The sequence below is a fragment of the Leptonotus elevatus genome, chromosome 15 (genome assembly GCF_054856555.1).
Source record: "Leptonotus elevatus isolate MCC_2025b chromosome 15, RoL_Lele_1.0, whole genome shotgun sequence".
NCBI classification, from domain to species: Eukaryota; Metazoa; Chordata; class Actinopteri; order Syngnathiformes; family Syngnathidae; genus Leptonotus; species Leptonotus elevatus.
Genome location: NC_141253.1, coordinates 12,655,568 through 12,676,675, shown reverse-complemented (window position 1 = coordinate 12,676,675; position 21,108 = coordinate 12,655,568). Strand labels below are relative to the sequence as shown.

Below are 21,108 nucleotides of genomic sequence, written 5' to 3'. Positions count from 1 at the left end.
TGCCCACCAAAGCCCTTTAGATATTTTTTTCTTTATGTCTGTGTAGATTCTCAGTCATCCATGTACTGTATATACAAAGGGTATTTTTTATTCTATTTAATTTCAGGTATAGTTCGGATAAATGTGAGGCCATCCATCAGCATGTTCCTTGGAACATCAATTGACATTGAAGCAGCGTTGCAAACCTACCACCTGGCAAGATTTTTTTTCTGTCAAATTACACACACAAAAATAATTGACCAACTTCAGATTGTGGAATATTATGATGCTCAACAACCTGAAGTTTGTACAAAGCTTTATCACTTTCTGAAGCGCATCTGCTGAATTGAACTTTTGATGATGCTGGGTTTGAGTGCAGTCCTCCAGAAAGACTTTCCCTGGCTTTGCGTTAATGGATGGTGCCAACAGTTTGTTTTCTGTCTACTGCTGATTATAGGCTCGCTTTTTGCAACACATGTCTTGTTTGCATTTGATACACTCTACACACTTTGCACTCAACACATGTGGACAAACAATCATTCACACTTACATCCAAATCAATGGACAGCAGCTGACAGGCATGTCTCACATGTGGAAAGAAAATGGAGAAACCCTCCTTATACAATGAGCTGAGCATATTGATAATGGAATGGTTTGAATCAGTCAAAAAAAAAAGAAGAAATTATAGGAGGGAAAAAAGTTGTAATTTTGGCTTTTATTTTGAAATGTAAAAATGTGGTAGGGATAAGCGGAACAGTTTAAAGTAGGAACTGTTTTTGAATCAGTCAAAAAAAAAGGTTAAAATTAGAGGAAAAAAATCATAGCTTTTATTTTGAAATTTTGACATTGTGTGTGGCTTACTGGTAGAGTGGTCATCTGCCAACCCGGGGGTTGTGGGTTCGCTCCCATGCCATTGTGACCCTGTCGAAGTATCCTTGAGCAAGATACTGAACCCCCAGCTGCTCCTGATGCTGCGTCATCAGTAGGTGAATGAGTAGTCGAATGTAAAGCGCTTTGAGGGCCTTGTAAGGTGGAAAAACGCTATACTGTATATGTAAATGAAGTACCATTTAATGTTGGAACTGTTTGAATAGGTTAAAAAAAACAACGTAATTTTGGTTTTTATTTTGAAATTTTTGCTGGTATGTATTAGGGGACGAGAGGACCATTGGGGATGCCTAATCACAAGAACCCAGCGTGTAGCTAATGTTTTGGCCATTATGTCTGCCCCAACACACGAGAATCTGCGGCGTACCTAATGTTTTGGCCAATGTGGCCGTCATTTGGGATTCCCGCACATAAAAACCCGGGGCGTACCTAATCACGAGACGCATGAGAATCCAGGGTGTAACTGATATTTTGATCATTTTAGACACCTCATTAGATACACAAGAAGCGGAACAATTTAAAGTTGGAACGTTTTGAATCGGTCCAAAATTTTGCCCACCCCTACTCTAATAGTTGCTCTCCAAGTTGCAATTCCATCCATCCATCTTCTATACCACTCGATTTATTCAATAAATTAAATGTTAAATCTGATTAATGTTATGAAAACCGACCAACAACTATGTTTACATTTGAAACTAACCTAAACCCAAATGCGCAACTCGGTTCGAGACAAAGAGGGCCTACACATACACCATCTCCAACACACACATCAATACACCTGATTGATTTTGACTTGCCTGCATATTTGGCCTCACATTCAATGTGTGTGTTTCTACACATTGGAGCTTGTGAGTCTATAAAAGCACTTGTCAGAGGGATGTCAATCCCAGATAAACACAGTGTAAGATACTTCGGAAAGAGAGCGTTGCAAGGTTGCACGCGTTACATTCAGTCCAGATCCATCTTCTCTATGAAGGGTTGTTTCTCCCTGCATGTCCAAGCTGTTTGAGCCCCGTGGGGCTTACCTGAGCAGGCCTATGGTCCCCTAACATGGCGGCAATCAGGGCCTCCGGTGCCGTTACCCCACCGCCCGGAGACACGGGACTCCGGGGACTGAGCGGGCTGATGGCCGGGGACGACAAAGAGCCAGTGGAAAAGAGTCGTTCCTTTCTCGAGGCGGTACACGGTGAGCGGCTTCCTGTCTCTTTGGGCAGGGGACACAGGCTGAGGCCTTGCAGGGAGGGGAGGGGGTTGGACGAGAGAGCTGGCACGGCGGGGCTGCGGCTGCGCCGGTGACGGCAGTGATGGTGCTTAATGGGTTTGGGACTCGGGCTGCGGGAGTTCGGAGCCAGCAGGACGAGGGTGCTGTCGTCTTCCGAGCTTATCTCGGAGCTGTCGGAGCGGTGCGCTGACGGGCTGTGGATTGGAAGCTTAATCTGTCCAGGAAGAAAATAGAATTGAATGCATTGCGAGTCATTCAAGAGACATAAATGCTAAAAGAATGGGCAACATTATATAAACAATGTAACTGCTTGCTTGCTTAATTGATTGTTTTTTAGTATGTTTATACGTTAAAATAAAAACATTTCAAACTTCCTTCTATTTTCTTGTATGAGGCCCACAGACAAAAAAAAGTTTGGACACCCCTGTTATGAAGTATTTAAATAAAAATATCTAGATGAGGTGACAAAATTCAGAATTCAAGCAAAATGGTCAGCTAAAAAACACGTCTAAATTATTTTGAATGTTTATCTTTGAATTAATTAATTAAAAAAATTTGAGAACAGGGTTATTATAGTTTTGGAAATTTCATTATAGTTAGTTTATATTTCGTTTTTGAGTTTCGTTTTTTAAATTGAGTTAGTTTTAATTACTTTTCAGTGCACCTCTGTTAATTTTTATTAGTTTTAGTTTTTGTTAAATGCTTAGTTTTAGTTTAGTTTTAGTATTAGTTTTAGTTTTTTTATTTTATTAAAAATGTATTAAAAATTAAAAAAAAAAGGTATTACTTGTGCGCAAGATTTAATAAATACTATGGTAAAATGAAAAAAGTAAGACACTTCTTACCTAGCGTTGTGTTTCTATATTTTATAAAATGAAAAAGCAGGCAAGGCAAGCCATGGGAACCAAAAGTCCAATATGCAAAATTGTCGCCTAGGAGCGATGTCATCTGAGTGTGCTTTTCTATTGGCTGCTGCTAGATGACATAACTTCTGTGTGACACACTTTCAAACGTCCTTGTTCCGATTGATATCAAAATAAATATATTAAAATCACATTTAAAATCGACCCCAAATGCTCATGTAAATTAATTACCAAGACTAAAACGAAGAACATTTTCACTATAATTATAGTTAGTTTCAGTTAGTTTTAGTTTTTTAAAAGCATTTTTGTTTTTATTTTACTTCGTTGACAAAAATGTTTTTTGAATTTTAGTTTAAGTTACTTTGTTAGTTTTAGTTAACTAAAATAACCTTGCTTGACAATAATCTGTTATATGTGACCTCAATAGTCTAAACATGACATTCTGATTAATATAACATTTGTGGAATATGAGTTACGAAGCAAAATCCAGCTGTTTTTATCTATCTCAGGGGGCGGCCATTTTCCCACTTGCTGTCGACTGAAGATGACATCACAGTTGCGCAGGGCTCAGGCAACGACCAATCACAGCTCACCTTTTTTCTGAAGCTGAGCTGTGATTGGTTGTTACCTGAGACCTGAGGAACTGTGATGTCATTTTCATTCGACAGCAAGTGGCAAAATGGCTGCCTTCTGATATTGATAATAACTGCTCGATTTTACTGCTTAACTCATATTCCACTGACAGAATATTAATCAGAATGCCGTATTTAGACTAGTGGGGCTACATAGAACAAATTATTGTCAATATTTTTTTTTGTGTGTGTAGGGTGGACTTCTCCTTAAAAGGAACTCCGACTGTAATGACAAGTTTGCTCTATATTATTTATTTGGTTGTTACTAACAAAACTATGAGATTCATTTTTCAAAAATCATTTCCAGTTTAATACATTTTGAAACTTTATTTGGACGTTGTTATTTACGTCGCAACGCATTCAGTGTGTAGTGACGTAGAATGGCGGCGTGTCTCTGCCGAGCAATTTGAAATGTCTATAAAGAAAGCAAGGTAAGCCTCCGTATCGTTCCTAAAGAAACCCTACGTGATCGGGAGAGTCACCATCCTCCACGCCGTGTTCTCGTCATTCACCAGACCCTTTAGGAACGCTACGGAGAATGAACTTGCTTTTCCGCCGCCATTCTACGTCACTACGCACTGAATGCGTTGCGACGTAAATAACAATGGCGGCGTACGTCCAAATAAAATAACTGGAAATGATTTTTGATAAATGAATCTCCTAGTTATGTTAGTAACAACCAAATAAATAATATAGAGCAAACTTGGCATTACAGTTGTGGATCCTTTTTAGAAAGGGCATTAATTGGTGTAATAGCAATACACTATACCTGGATGTTTGTTGACAATCCAACAATGCTGTTCATATTATGACTGTAGAAGCCAAGGATGTATTCACAATCCTCTCTTGGCAAGTCCTCCTCTGAAAAAGACACCTGGAAAGTGGGGACAGACATGATCCCGAAATCCATGAAAATTATTATGAAAATGAATATGCGACCCACCTGCCCTAAATGTTCCCCCTTGGCCCACACATACGCTTGGTAATCTTTGTGGTGTCTGAATCCAACCTGTGTGCAGATGTAAATGTTGTTAGGTGACAACACAGGCAATCAAATGGAAATACAGAACAAAGCTCCTTACCTTGTATATTGCTACCCAGTCCCATGAGCTGCGATGATAATTGGACACAAATGTGAACTTAACTGTGGCATCGGAGACTTTGAACCATTCTTTGTTGGCCTGCAACTCCACCAGAGGCATGTCCACCCGGAATGGGAACTACCACACAGAAGAAAAATTCCTAAATAAAGCTGCAACATTAAGAAAACAAAACCATTTAAAAAAAAAAACTTTTTTTTTTCCAAAACTCCCCATAGGAATGAATGGCGGGCAACAAGGGGTCAAAATCCCCCATAGGAATGAATGGCGGGCAACCAGGGGTCAAAGTCCCCCATAGGAATGAATGGCGGAAATCTCCCATAGGAATGAATGGGTCGATTTAAAATTTTATTTTTATTCACGTAAACTTTTAACTTTATTCTTATTGTAGTACTACTTTTTCTTCTTAACATTACAACTTCACTCAAGTGAATGGACAACATTCATTCTATTAATTCCATGTTTTTGCTTCTAAATTTATGGTACTGTTCTTGTAAAAGGATGACATAAAAGGATTTTTTCCTCATATCATTACGTTACTCCCGTAAAGCTACAACTTTTTGTGTGTAAAATTATAACTTTCTACATAGATATTATTTAAGCTTAATTTGTATAAAATTCCAACAATTGTCTCATTCAATTACAACTTTTTTTCTTCATGACATATAAAAAATAGGGACGGGCGAATACAGATACCAGGTCTTATTTCAAGGTGTCGGTGCTCGCAATGGCGGCCGATTTCAGTATCGGCTAACCTATAGCGACTGTTGTATGATCATGAACTTGAAATTAGAAATTCAAAGAATAGAATAGAAAATTGACATTAATTTACTTTAATATTAAGGAAAAAATGCTATGTTGGTCAAAGTCTTTCATTAAAATTTAGTATTTGTGTGTGTGTGTGTGTGTGTGTGTGTGTGTGTGTGTGTGTGTGTGTGTGTGTGTGTGTGTGTGTGTGTGTGTGGGTGGGTGGGTGGAGAGTGGAGGGTAGGGTGGGGGGGGCTTATTATCTAAAGTACTATTAGTACCATAATACTTGGTATAAGTGGCTAATCAAGATTTGAATACTTGTACTTGAAGGGTCTAAAAAAAGTGGTATGAACATCCCTATTAAAAAAAAAAGAGTAATATTACAATACTGTGCTGTAATGATAAAATATTAGTAATGCTGGTAAAGGTACGTCTTTTTTCTTGTAAATTGCCACTTTTTTTGTTTGTTTTTTGTTTTCTGTGGCTATTTGCTCCTTAAATACTTTATTTACGGCAAGTTCCAACTTTATTCTCATTAAAAAAAAAATACACTTTTTCTTTTCTGACATTACAACTTTCTTTTCTTTTCTTTTTTCTCTTACATTACACCTTTACTGATTAAGTTGTAGCTTTATTCTCATAAAGCTACAACATAATCATTAAATTCGGACTTTGTCCTCATGAAATTCCCGCTTCATTCTACCTATGTTAGTCTTGGAAAATTCTGACTTAAGAAGAAAAAAAACCAGATCTCGAAGTACAACCATCATGACTAACTTTAAAACACAGAAGTGCTGTAGGCCTAAGTGTCCCTCAAAAGGATTTATTCCTAAAAAAGTAATACACAGTTTGAACATTGCGCTTAAATATTGGAAAATAAACAAAACTGTGCTTAAATAATAATTTAGAAAAAAAATTACTGCACATGAACAGCTAAAAAAATAAATAAATGCGAATGTATGTACTACTCCTAATACTGAAATTAAATTCATAAAGCAATCGAATTTTAATAAACAAAAACATCATAGCAACATCCTGCAAATAGGTGACATATTCACTCACATGCAGGGAAAACATGGCCGACACAGGCTTGTGATCACTGACGGTGAATCCCATGTGGCTCTCATAAGTGTGCTGCGTCACTTTGGTGGCACCACCCAGCCAGGAGGTCAGACCCCTCTGAAGTGCTGCATTGTGGGTAGGAACGGGGGAGCCGGTGCGGCGGAGGCGCCAGAGGATACGATCGGTCCAAGCGGGCTTCCTCTTTTTTGCGCTGAACCGCATGTGGAAACATAAAAAATGTCGGTTAGATGAAAGGGTAAGTTTCTGATCCATCCGATTGATGAAGGGCAGACCTTGTGTCATAGGTGTGTGTGCCCACATCAAACTTATACGTAGGCGGGAATTTCAGTGGACCCTCCAAGAAGCCTTCCAGGATGGATTCTGTGCTTTTAGCCATGTTGAGCTGAGTAAAAAAAAAAAAAAGATAAAGATACACAATACTGCTCCACATAAAGGCTGCTTTACTGCAATCTGCTGCCTCATTCTTGTCAGAACGCAGTTGCTCAAAATGATGATGATGAAGATCCTCACCTGATCCCGCTCCCACAGGAGAGGAAGCTTATTGCTGTCAATCGCACACTTCACCACATGGATGTCATAGTCCTCAATTCGGAAATTTAAATCGCCGAACCAAAACACGACGCTCGAGAAACAGAAAATATTCCTTATAGTATTCCAACATTTTCTGTAGTGTTCTCTTTTTTATTTTTTTAATATATTTTTTAACAAAATCCACCCACTCGTGATCCAGCACGCCGGTGGCCGCCCCGCCTTCAAACTGCTGCTGCTGCAGGATGCTCTCAAAGTCCTCCATCCTCTGCTCCAGGTTCCTCATGTGAGCGGGTAGATGACAGTTGAGGAAGCACACGGGGTGTCCAAACACGCTCATCCTGGCACTCACGCCACCTTTGTTACCCTGCAGGGAGTGCACAGAGCAGCAACCTCTGGAGTAGTATGAAAAGCACCAACACATCCTCATAAATTCATTGACTTTTTTTTTTTTTTAAGGGACTAAATGCTATTTTTGTCCACTATGCAACATATTAATTAGAGAGCATTAACTCTTGCCTCCATCTGTTAATTAACATGTTTTTTGTCTTTAAGTATTCAGGAAAGTCTTTTGAGACATGAGCAATCATTCGACCAATTTTGCTTTGACTTGAGAAGAAAATTCTGATCTAAGAGCATTTTATGGTAGTGCCACTCCTAGTTGAAGTTTAATGTAAAGCTTAACATAAAACAAAGGGAATTACACTTTGTTTGCTGTATTTTTTTCCCCTGTATTTAAAACAACCATATATGTGCGTTATTAAACCCAAGATAATGTAACAATACTCATTGACATAAATTCATTATCTTTCGCGCAGAACAATATCATTGCAGTTTACAGAGCAGTAACTTGTGACCATTTTCATGTAATGTTTGTATAATACTGCCCCCATGTGGTCAAAGTGCACACATCAGAAGGAGCAGCATATTGTCCTTTGAATTGTAACAAAATGTGGCAAAAACTGTTAAATTATTGACATTCTATTTAATTAGGTTACTACAGAAAGTACAATATTATAGTGTAATTTTTCTTATTGTAAAATTTTTGGGGGGGAGTTGCTACTCATTTAGACTTAAAAAAAACAACAACTTTAATTAAGATGTATTTATTGGTTTTTATGTGTTATTCATTTTCTATAATGTCTGGATTGATTTATGATCAATAATTTAGTAAATAAGTAGTATAATAAAAGTTGTGCAAATACACTAAATTTGTATTTATTTAAGTAATTGATTAATAAATCGTACAGAAAATAAATGATAAATAATTCAAAAAATCAAAAGGGAAATTAATTATTATTTTATCATTAAAACAAAAATAATTCAAATGTTTTACAGAACAATTTTTTTCTTTTTCTTTTCTTTTTTTCTTTTGTTTACCTCATCTACAAAAATCATCATATCATATATATATCATATATATGTGTGTGTGTGTGTGCTATAATCATTTATTGTTTTAATTTAACCTATTTATTAATATTAATATTAATATTAATATTAATATTAATATTAATATTAATATTAATATTAATAAATAGGTTAAATTAAAAAAATATTAATATTAATATTAATATTATTCTGCCCTGAGATTGGCTGACAACCAGTTCAGGGTGTAACCCGCCTACTGCCCGAAGCCAGCTGGGATAGGCTTCAGCACACCTGCGACCCTTTTGAGGAATAAGCGATTAAGAAAATGGATGAATGGATTATTATTTGTATTACACAGTATAAATAATTGAATCAAATATGGGCCTTAGACACAAAAGTTTGCCTACCTGATCAGACGGTTTAGCAAAAAAAGAGAAATGCAGACTTCAGGAATAGGAATAAGAAAGGATGTCATGTTTACAATTCATTGCATGCGAAAGCCTTGGCGGAGGTATGTGCCCTTTGAGCGCTCTTATTTTCAAACCAGCAAGCCAGACGCCTGCTGCAGCACTGACCTCAAAAAGAAGGAGACTGCAGCATCACACCGGTGTGACGCCGACATCAACACTGTGAGGAAGGTCACACTATGACATATCCACACTCACGTGCAAAACACCTGCTGGCGTGCTTCATCTTTCAAAGCCTGCTTGACGCGCTCGTTGCACCGTACTGACGGTATCACGCCATAGCAAATTGTGCAAGGTCATAAATTGAAGAGCACCGTGGCACGTACCCAACATCCGCCGAGTCCTGTACGAGTGCTCTGCGTCTGCACACCTCGGAGGAACGGAAGATGGATGAATTTGGAGAAGACTAGCAGCAGCACGCCCTGCATCCGCTGGGACGCCACCTAGAGTCCAAAACAGTAACACAAATTAAAACAATAGTTTACAAAAAGTAGGCCATCACTGATTTTTTTAAGTACTTTGTTCACTTTGACACACAAGAGTCAAGTCAAAAATGTTTTTTATAGTAATTAAGCTGCAAATTCCACCCCTTTTAACGATCTCAGGGGGCGGCCATTTTGCCACACTCAGTCAATAGCAAGTGGTAAAAGACTTGGAAGATAAAATTAAACAACTGACGGATGAGTACGCAATAAACCCAAATAACCAAATATGGACTGACTTACAAAATACAAAAATACAGTTAGACGATATGTTAACTAAAAAGACAGAGTTTATAATACAACAATTGAGATACAACAACTTTGAATATAATAACAAATCAGGTAAATTTCGGGAAAACTCGCTTATAACGGCTATTAAAGGTACAACTGGTGAATGTACACAATCACCAGAAGAAATTAATCAAATTTTTTATAATTATTATCACAACTTATACTCAGAAACTAATAAACCTAACCCAGAGCATATTGAGGCATTCCTCAGTAGCTTAAGTATACCTCAGGTAACTACTGAATATAAAGATATGTTAGATGCACCACTTACTATAAACGAGTTGTACAGTGCTCTAGATAGTATGCCAAATGGCAAAGCACCCGGCCCAGATGGTTATCCGGCTATATTTCTAAAGCACTTCTGGTCAATGCTTGCTCCACTATTCTTAAGAGTAGTAACAGAAATTAAAACTAATGGTCACATACGCCCACACATGAATACAGCAGCAATTAAACTTTTATTAAAGCCAGAAAAAGACCCCACCCTTCCATCAAGTTACCGTCCGATTTCACTAATTAACACTGATATTAAAATTATCACTAAGGCTTTTACATCTAGATTAGAAACAGTAATCCCGACAATCATTCATAGCGACCAAACAGGCTTTATTAAAGAGCGTCACTCTACTAATAATATTAGAAGGCTCTTTAACCTTATTAGTATGTCACAGCGGCATGATAAAAAGGCAGTTATTATATCATTGGATGCAGAAAAAGCTTTTGATAAAGTTAACTGGTCCTTCCTCTTTGCTGTTTTAAATAAATTTGGCTTTGGGAAGTCATTTATTCACTGGGTGTCAGTATTATATGATTCTCCTAAAGCTACTGTTACTACTAATGGGATTATATCTAAGAGTTTTACTCTACAGAGAGGCACAAGACAGGGATGCCCACTGTCGCCTTTATTATTTGCAATATTTATTGAACCGCTTGCATTAGCCATACGCCAGGAAAGAATGATTCAAGGAATTCACTCTGGGGTAACAGAACATAAAATTAATCTATATGCCGATGATATTTTACTTTATTTAGAAAAGCCTGCTATTTCATTAGGGGAAGTATTTAACTTAATAACTAAATTCTCACAGTTATCAGACTATTCTATTAACTGGACAAAATCAACACTTCTACCTATTACAGAAAATTCATGGAACCCTGCAAGCCAGGACCCATACTACTCATTTCCTATAGGTAATTTAAAATACTTAGGCATAAAAATCTCACCTAAATTAACTGATTTAGTTCATTTAAATTTCACTCCACTTCTGGATAGCATTTATAGTGACTTGGAGCGCTGGAATAATCTTCCTATTTCTCTAATAGGACGAATAGCCACTATTAAAATGAAAGTTTTACCCAAAATAAACTATTTTTTCTCAATGATTCCATTTAAACCTACGGCTAACTGGTTCCAGTTGTTGGACTCAGCCGTTACAAAATTTTACTGGAAAAAAAAAAGAAGCAAAGATTAGTCTATCTACTCTTCAGAAAAATAAATCCAAAGGAGGTCTAGAGGCACCAAATTTTATGCACTATTATATAGCCAACCAGCTACAATATATTATTTTATGGGCACAACCCAATAGAGATACTAACTGTTGGCTGGAACTAGAACAGAAGGATTGTAATAACCTCAGACTCCTAGATTTACTCTTTATTACAACATCGATTAAGCGCCATAACTGCTTTAAAAATCCAATGATTTCCGCCACCCTGAATGCCTGGTGGAAGGCACTAGAAATGACAAAAGCCAAAGTGGAGCCCAGCGGGCTTTCTCCCCTATGGCATAACCCCGACTTTCAAATTAACAACCAATCGTTTTATTTGAATGTGTGGGAGCAGAAAGGAATTACACATCTCCACCATCTCTTCTCAGATAATATGTTTATATCATATACATCCTTGCTCCAAAAATATAAAATAAAAAACGGAAACTTTTTACATTATTTGCAAGTTAAAAGTATGATAAAGAAACAAATTCCAACACTCCAGGGTACGCTCCAACCGCCTGTTTTAGCTAAAGATATTACCAAGCTTTCTCCGACAACAACAAAAAAACTCTCAAAAATATATAAGTTACTTTCATATACTGATAAAACGTCTTTACCCATCTCAAAATGGGAAACAGACTTGTCTATAGCTCCGGAATCTGTCTTTTGGATTCAAGTTTGTGAAAATGTTTTTAAAATGACAAAACACACAAATTTACAACTTATCCAATATAAAATTATTCACAGAACATACATTACTCAATATATGATGAAGAAAATGGGACTCTCAGACTCCGACATTTGTCTCCAGTGTTTACAAAACACTACAGACACTTATTTTCATGCTTTATGGTTATGTACTCCGGTTATGTGTTTCTGGACTAAAGTCTTAGAAAAACTTTCCGCTGTCTTGGACTGTAGGATACCGTTCTCTCCAAACTTGTGTTTGCTAGGTGACTTAACAACAATTGACTTACCACATAAACAATTTCAATCTATACTTGTAGCCCTTACTATCGCAAAAAAAACAATTCTTGTTAACTGGAAAAATAAACAAACTTTGAATATCGACCAATGGTCTAACCTCCTCATAAATCATATTTTAATGGAAAAAATATCTGCCTCAAATAAAAACCAAATGTCAAAATTTAAAGAAACATGGTCTACGTATATAGAATTTTTTAACCTAAACTTGGATTTTAATTCTGCCTGTTAGCGAGAGCCACAGCAGCGTTATAACTGGCATTGATGTTTCTGTATTAGGCAATTTGTAACTAATGGTTGTGTTTCCATAGTCAGGAACCCGGCTGCTGCCAGCGGGATCGAGCGGATTCACCTCCGATGGGCACCAGGGGTTGATATTCGGATTCACGGCATGCCAGTGGGTTAATTCTGTGGGTGCTGTCCCCCCTGGCGGGGAGTGGGCGGGTCTGCCCCTCTGTTGGCTGCTGGGTGGCGGCTGCGTCTTGGCCGTTCCCTGGGTCTCTTGGGGGGTGCTGCGTTGCGGGGCTTTCCCTGGTGTCGGGGGCGGCGCCGTTCCGGCGCGGTCCGTCGCTCTGGGCCCGGCGACGCGGTTCGGGGCTTGTGGGCCGCCGGGGTGCCCGGTGGTTCCCTCTCCCCTCCCCCTTCCTCCCCCTTGCTGCCTCTCCCTCCTCGCCTCTCCCCGCCCGTCCTCCGCCTCCCTGTCCCCTCTCCCTCGTCGCCCTTCCTCCTCCTGCCCCTTTCCTTGCGTCCCTGCCGCTGCCCCCTGCCCTTCTTGTCGTCCCCTTCCCTCCTCCCTTCCCCTTCCCCGGTACGCCTTCCTTCCCCTCCCCTGGGCCGGGGGCTCCATCCATGGCCCGGGTCTCGGTGCTATGGGGGCCGGCGGGGGTGGCTGGGGTTTGGTGTCGTGCCCGCCCCGCTCCGGTGGGCGTCCTGACACCTCGGGCGGGACCCAGTATCCGGGGGGCGAGCCCTATCGCCCCGCCGGACGGGTCCCATATGCCCGCCGGGGTCCTGGTGGGGTGGATGGGGGCTTGGTGGGCCGGTGCGCCTCCTGCCCCCGCCCGGTTGGGGGGGGCCCCGCTGGTCACACCTCTTAACTCACTACACTAGGTTTGCACAATACACTTTTATAGACATATAGGGCACATAACACACTTTGGGGGGTGGGGTAGGGTGGAAACACCGTCTTCACCCTACAACTCCCCTCCAATTTTAATACACCACACAACTTGTGGGTGGGGGGGGGGGCTTGTGGGGGTGCCATCGGTTGGGGGCCGCAGTATAGAGCAGTGCTGCGGTCCCCTGTCCGTGTCGCCACCCCCCCCCCCCCCGCCCTATCTATTTTTTTTAATGCACCACATACACTCAGCAACATGCTTGGGTGGCGGGTGGATCGGAGCGTGGGAATATCATTTCCATCGGCTCCGGTTCACCTGCTCCTAATTTTAATGCACCACACACACACACTTGTATATACACTGGGTGGGGTCACATTCACGGTTTAGGGGTAGAGTTCGCCAGTCCGCGAGCTGGCGGACTCAGTAACAGGGGTTAATTTTCACAAAGAACGCTGGGGTGACGACCGGGGCCTTCCCCCGCTGGGCCTGGGGTTCGGGGGTGTCGGCCGCCCTCCGGTGCCCCCATCTCCCCCTTCTGCCCCCGGTGTTCCGTCCTTCCACACGGCGGGGGGTGGGGTGGGCGCGGCTGCCCTCTCCGCTGTCCGGCCCCTCTTCGCCGCCGGTGCCTGGGTGCGGGTGGTCCCCGGGGGCTGGGGGTCGGGGGTTGGGGGGCTGCCGGTTGGTTGGGGTGGGGTCGGGGGGGGCGGCTTTGTTGGGGGGGGGCGGTGGTGGGGGTTGCGGGGTGGGGGGTGCTGGGGGTGGGGGGTGTCTGGGGGATTGGGGGCATGGGGGCGGCTGGGGCTGGGTTGGGGTGGGTGGCGGGGGTGGATGGGGGGCGGGGGGTTGTGGGGGGGCGGGGGTTGGGGGCCGGTGGGGTGCCTGGTGGGCCTGCAGTGCCCCGTCCTGCTGCGTTGGGCCGGGGGCGCGGGCCGTGTTGGGGCGGGGGGCGCTCCTGCTCCTGGGTTTGCTCTCCGGCCGGTGGCCCTGGTGGGGCCCGGGGGTCGTCCTTTGGCGCTGCCGCGGCCTGGGGGGCCCTGAGGTGTTGCGCTTGCTCTGTTCCGGCGGGGGTCGACGGCTCCCCTCTTTGGTGGAGATTTTCATGCATGCCAGATCCACCACACCAGCATCTACCGAAACTCAGACACAATCTGTTTCCTCCTCAGGTTATTGAATCGGTGGAGGCTGGTGTCTCGGATCTCACGCGGCTTCGTCTGTCCTTCCTTCCTTTTCTCGGTCTCTCCGTTGGTCTCTTGAGGCCTCCCTGATTTTATGTTTTTTGGATTTGTTGGGGTCTGGATGTTTCTTGGGCTGGGGAGGAGTTCTGGTGGGGGGTGTCTGGTCGGTGCTGGATTTCACCTTCCTTGGTTTTCTTCGGTCCCCTCGGGTCTCCTGGTGTTCGATTTAGGTGAACGGTATGAGATTTTTTTTTTCTAATAGGTTTTCTGGTGAGCTAACAAACACACGCACGCACGCACGCACGCACGCACGCACGCACACACACATACTCACCCACACACACACAAAAAAAAAATGTATGTATGTATGTATGTATATATGTATATATGTATGTATATATGTGTATATATATATGTATATATATATTTAAAAAAAAAAAAAAAAAAAAAAAAAAAAAGAGCAATGATGATGACATTTCCGAATGAACAATACTGAGCTCTTAAAAGTAGAAAGAAAAAAAAAAAAAAAAAAAAAAGCAAGTGGTAAAATGGCCGTCCCCCTAATTAATATAGATATACGGGTGGATTTTGCTGCTTAATTCATATTCCACAAATGCAATTTTAATCACAATACCATGTTTAGACTAGTAGAGCCGCGTAAAACATATTGTAATTGTAAATTGAATTTTTTTTAATTTGGGGTTCAACAATGGAATTAATTTTATTACATTTTTAAAGAATTAATGAATTAATTAATGTTTACATTTTTTAAAAATAGTAAGATTTTTTAATGTTAAAAAATGAAACCACAATATTATAGTTTTATATTTCCTTGGAAAAATGTCTTTAAAAAAATAAATACACAAATGTAGTTAAGCTGTCTACCAACCAAGACATATCCAAAAGGACTAAGCGTGTCCATGCAGAGTTCACTCCACTGATCTGAGAAAAGAGCATCCTTCAGCCGCTTATTGATCATGGAGTTCACCTCCTGGAGCCTGCACAGTGTGAGAATTGAGATGGAACCCAAAAAAAAACAGTCATCAGAAGAGCGACAGATGAGCGAGTGGGCACCCTGGCATGACCACCCTGCTTACCCAATGACAAACATGTCAACACTCCCATCTGACACATTAGGCCCAAACAGAGCGATGACATCATCCGGCGGGACGGCCGAGCCCACGTTCCATGTGGCGATGTGGACCCTGTGACAGTGCACACGCCGCGTTAGCTTTCAGTTATAGTGAACGTGTAAACTCGAGCTCTAAGTGCAGCTGGTTGGAGAGGGGAAAAAAAAGGTTAAGCGTTATTAATCCCCCTTTTCACCTCAGTGATTTAAAAAGTGTTCTCTGTGCATTTCTTACATAACACAAACCAGGACAGCAAGTAATATATAGGTTACAGTGGACCCGGGCCTTCGATGGAGATTTAAGTTATTTAATCCACCTCTTGATAACAGCCGTTTTTTTCCCTCTTCTGGGGTTTGCGGTGAGGGAGGCTTAACTGATATGAGGGGGCAGGAGGAAATGAGAAAATAATTGATTTTCATCACTTTCTTTATTTAGAGGTTCTTGTTTTTACAATGAAAGGATGATAAACAGCATAAACATGCTCAATATAAAAATACTTTTAACTATGTTTGGCCAAAGAACATTAAACAAAATAATTAAGCTCAGTTAACTTCTTGATATTGTTTAACCTTCTTTTATGAGGTTTGTATTTCATTCATCATTTTATTGTTACTAAATTACTACAGTATTGGTATTTTATTTAAACATTTTTTAGTTGTTACAGCGTTTTCGGTGGTGGCACCGTAGCCTTGTAATTGTAATATACATTTGTAAGTTTCAATGACTATTTCATATGTTGCATCTTTGTACTGTATTATTTAAGCCAGTGGTGTCCAAACTATGGCCTGAGGGATATTTGTTGTCCACCGTCCATGTGCTAGCGGTCGTTAGCATTTATAAAAAAAAATTGTCTTGAGGGCTTGCGAATGGGGAGAGGGTTGTGATTGTGATTGACAGCAGCAGTGAACGCTACTATCTAAATCATTTTTATACTATGACAAGCTATGCTAAATAAACGAACCAAATTCTATGCTAATAAATCACTAACTTGAAAATAAATATAAAGATGTTTGCAAAACGCTACTACTCCAACTCGCTAAGGAGGCGTGTACGAGATTGTGCGTGTGGGCTACGTCATGTTCGAGAAGTGACGTAGTAAATCACTTCTGGTCCAATGAGAGGACAAACAGACAAATTGTGTTTAACCTGAAGATGGTGCCACACAGACGGTGTTTGCTCCAAAATTCTATCTTTCAACAAAATGTCAAAAATAATGACAAAGATATGTAGACAGCATTAGTAGACACCCATTTATACAGTTTATCAGCAAAAAATAAAAAAATAAAAGTTTATTTAGTGTTAAGCATCCCTTTAAGTTTCAGAAGCAAAAATGTTTTCCTCAATTTTCTGCTGTCTGTCTCGAAGTTTGAGAACATAGATCAATGATGAACTAAGATCCTTCAAGTAAACACTAACCTCCAACCAGATAAAAATAGATCATTGTGATTCACTCGAAACAACGCCTGATTGGTCAGATCATAAAAAGATCGGCTGCAAACGTATCAGCGGGAGCCACTGATCTATATGAATGACTGGATAGCCGATAGGCCAAGACTTTTGAGGTCGCGAAGTCGCCATATTGCTCCTCCCAAAAAACGTTTCTCAGCATACGATCATATACATTTACAGTATCGAAAATTGGAGAACATTTGAGACCGTACTTAGTAGAAACAGCATGATTTATGATGTTTTAAATTTGTTAAACATAAACAAGAGGACTTCAGACATTTTACCACTTGCCTTAAATACATGTAAAAATTATATGCTTAATGATGTTTAGTACAGGAGGAAACTTGTATATTTTTTATTAAAGAATCATAACTGTAATTCAACAAAAGATGCCTCTGCTAAATCTAATATTGGGTTCTAAGGAACTGAGTGATAAAAGAAAAAGGGGGTCTTCAAAGCAGCACATACCATCCACTTGTTATTTTATTTTTTATTTTTTGTTAAATAATAGTGACCACCCACCCCGCCTCACAAGATGGCCGCCCTGTGACTTCAAGGGCTATCCAGTCATATATACAGGTGACTGGCGGGAGCGGTACAATATGTATTCTCCGGAGTTTGTGAACTCACAAACACCGCGAGAATTCATCTTGCTGGCATCCCAAAACCATGAAACATACCCAACTTTACAGAATTGTTTGATTGATTGATTTTAGAATGTTTAATATGGTCAGACAATGTCAAAGTGGGCTTTTTCTGTATGCAGCCTTCAAAGGGAAAAAAAAGGGATTTAAGCCTTTAAGCAAATATATGGAAGCGTATTGCATTCACTTGAGAAAAAAAAAACTCCTGTTTTTCTGACTAATTTTTTGGGGGAAGCTTTGTTATTTGAGTATTTATTTATAAATGTTTCTGTTTTTCCGAATATTTTTTTCAGTTTTTTAGAAAAACAGGGAAACATTTTTTTTTTAATTGAATTTTTTCCCCCAGAAAAACAGAAAAAAATTACCAAAAAAAAAATCTGAAAAACAGCTGGTGTTCTGAGTATTTTTTTTAAAAAAAATTTAACCACTGAACTCCAAGTGACTTGTTGCAGACTCGCTAATAACGAAAGCGGACACTTTCCCGCATACCTCCATATGCAATAAGATGGTCATGTTGACTTACTGGCTCTCAATAAAGGAATGAATGTGTATGCTATATTGTAGTTTGTTTTCTAAAAAACTGAGGAAAAAACCCTTTAAAAAAATATTCAGAAAAACAGAAAAATAATTATTTTATTAAACAGGGAAAAATACTTTTTAAAAAAAAGGAAAAAAATATTCTGGAAAACTGAGAAAAACATTTTTAAACAGAAAAAAATACTAAAAAAACCAAAGCTCCCCCAAAAATGTGTCAGAAAAACAGGACTTTTTTTTCAAGTGAATGCAATACGCTTCCGTACAAATATTACTTCAGTGTAGTTTTTATTTTATTAATTTTTTACATGTTGTTGTTGGGCTTGTTTTTCTTTTTTTTGCAGTATAAAATCTAATTTAACATTTGCCATTTTGTGGGGTTTATATCTTCTTCAAGACATGAAAGAAGGATCCAACCTGATGTTCAAAAAATTTGTGTAGTGCTTTAAAAAGAAAATCAACGATGACCAGTTTAAGTATCTACAACTCAAAATATTCAATCTGAAATATTTAAAAAGCAAGAATGTGCTGATACCGATCCAGTTGGGCCAGTGTCTGTGAACTTAAGTAGCCCCTGTTCTCTGCGCCTCTGTTAATTTAGGACCCTGTGTTACATGATTAACACTAAAATGTGAAACCTATCGCCTTAAAGCGTAATAACTTACTAAGCTGAATCCACGTTAAATGTGATCAATTTGGCTTCCGCGTTTGGCATAACATGACGCCAATGTTTGAATTGTCGTTGAAACCTGGCACTTTAACAGGGGTGTGTAGACTTTTGATATCCTATCCACTGTAGCAGGCATTTTCAGACCCTATGTCGTCCTTCCTCCGAAGCGAGCTGTACTGTATTAAAAAGCTTCTGTTTGTGGGAAAACTGCCAAGTAGATTTAATGCAGCTCTGTCACTCTCTCAGCAAGAAGCTTTTAGACAAAAGAGCCGTTTGATTCGTATGACGCCTTTGGGTGCATATTAGCTTGCTTACTGCGGTTGCATTTGAACACAACAGCTGGACAGATAGCACTTAACAGACGCAAGTGTCAATGGAGATGCCGATCGCTATCGTCTCACCTGAAGTCTTTGTCTTTGGTCTTGTCACTCTGCGCTTGTGTTGTATTGGCAGGTGGCGGAGGACTGAGACTAGATTGTGGGCTCAGGGAAGCCTGAGGACTGTGAGGAGACACCGAGGACTCTGGCGGGGAACGGGGCAAGGTGTTGGCACTCTGCGGTCCCGGGATGCAAACCGGGATCAAATCTACATCCTTGGTAGGAACCCTGGTGGGTCGAGGAGCAGGTTTAGACCCGAGGACGGTGGGTCTCGGTCGGCTTATGTTGGTCAGCGTCACAGGTGCCGACCCGGTAGGGAGTCCTCGAGGTGGACCTGGACCTGGTGTGGTTCGTGCACAGGGTCCAGGATGCACTTTGGGACCATGAGGAAGTGCAGTGGATGGTTTCTGCCTTGTGTCATCCATTAGCCTGCACAGAAAAGCATACGATAAACGCTGGGAAACAACAAGAGCTGTTTTCAATCAGATACATTGTATTGAGCACAAGTTCTACAAGGTCTTCTGATTCACGCCACAGAACAGCACATAGACCTGTTTTACTGCCACTTCTCCTCCCCTGCCTGCTCCTCTCCCGTTTGAGTGATGATGACGCGGATGCTGTTGCTGTACAGATTCTGACAGTTGAGCGAACATGCAAACTCCCGACATAAGAACCGCAAGACAGACATGCCACGTAGTGTCTGATTCTCTTTTTATTTTTTTATATAACGCCACGGACCAATTCCTCCAGACATCCACTGATGATGCCATCATGAGTCTGCAAATGGGGGCTAAGGAACTAAGTTTGGACTTCTGTCCTGTTCCTGAGCAATGTTAATTAGAGCCTGACCTCCTTTTCAAAGGCAATGGAGGACAGATGCAATGTTGATGAGCTCAGACAGGTCAAAAGGTAGGACCCACCATCACCACTCTTTTGTTTACCCGAGCATCTTTAAATTATTCATGATATGCAAATTAGCATCCAGAAAGGCTCAAATCCACCATCAACACAGCACTGTTATCCCTGCGAAGGTAGAATTGTAAAATACTGCTCCAAATTGGACCTCATGAGACAGCGATGTTGAAATGTAAAAAATATTCATATTTGTCCTACCTTTCATGTGTTCTGCTGCAAGGTGAAGCGCTGAGGACTGCTCATAAATTCCTTATGGGAGGACAGGACCGGACTGGAGAGAGAGAAATGTGGCGGCGGTGCGCGGGCCACCCGGCTGTCGGGACGAGAGGCGGTCACGTGATTTTGTGCATGTTGACTGATGATGGTGATGGTGATGATGAGGAGGAGGAGGAGGAGGAGGAGGAGGATTGGAGCTGATCCGACTTAATGTTGCGCCGTGCAGCTGCACACAGCATCCTGCACGTCAGCCCCACTACCTCGCTCTACCTCTTTCACTCTCCCGGTGACGCATGCATCTCATCGTGGAGATCATCATCTTACCACAAAATCGACATTAATGTTACGCAAATGATGACTGCGAAAAAAACAATAAGTTATCCTAAAAGAAAACCAGATGTCAATATTCTACAAATAAAATATAAAGAAATACTTCAAGAAAAAAAGCCTATTATTATTATTATCCAAAAATCATAAAAACAGATGAATTATTATTCATATATATATATATATATATATACACACACACACATATATTTTAAAAATCGATTCAGCAAAATATCGCGATATCACAGCGCGCAATTCTCGAATCGATTCCATATGCGGCCGAATTGATGTTTAAACATCAATTTTTTTAATGGAAATATTCAACAAAACGTCTTACTTAGGGTTTGGGTTCACACGTTAATCATGGAAGAATGTTATTTTAATGGAATATTAAGCCTTAATATTTTATTTCAATGCTGTTCAAAC

General features: G+C 40.5%; 1 protein-coding gene across 2 annotated transcripts; it reads right to left on the bottom strand.

Annotated features, from left to right (window-relative positions):
* Window positions 1-157: 157 nt before the first annotated feature.
* On the bottom strand, window positions 158-20,620 carry inpp5ja (inositol polyphosphate-5-phosphatase Ja). 2 transcript variants are annotated; one of them, XM_086096638.1, is made up of 13 exons: window positions 20,338-20,620; window positions 19,249-19,653; window positions 15,518-15,625; window positions 15,310-15,418; window positions 9,207-9,323; window positions 7,237-7,412; window positions 7,028-7,139; window positions 6,790-6,899; window positions 6,497-6,707; window positions 4,667-4,804; window positions 4,528-4,593; window positions 4,354-4,458; window positions 159-2,303 (listed from the first exon to the last, which is right to left on the bottom strand). In XM_086096638.1, exons 2-13 carry the CDS (start codon window positions 19,647-19,649, stop codon window positions 1,836-1,838), a joined length of 2,121 nt encoding a protein of 706 aa, XP_085952764.1. In that variant the 5' UTR covers window positions 19,650-19,653; window positions 20,338-20,620; the 3' UTR covers window positions 159-1,835. The 2 variants fall into 2 exon arrangements, with proteins under 2 accessions (XP_085952763.1, XP_085952764.1); XM_086096637.1 differs by having other exon boundaries at window positions 158-2,303; window positions 4,354-4,593.
* Between the last annotated feature and the right edge of the window lie 488 nt (window positions 20,621-21,108).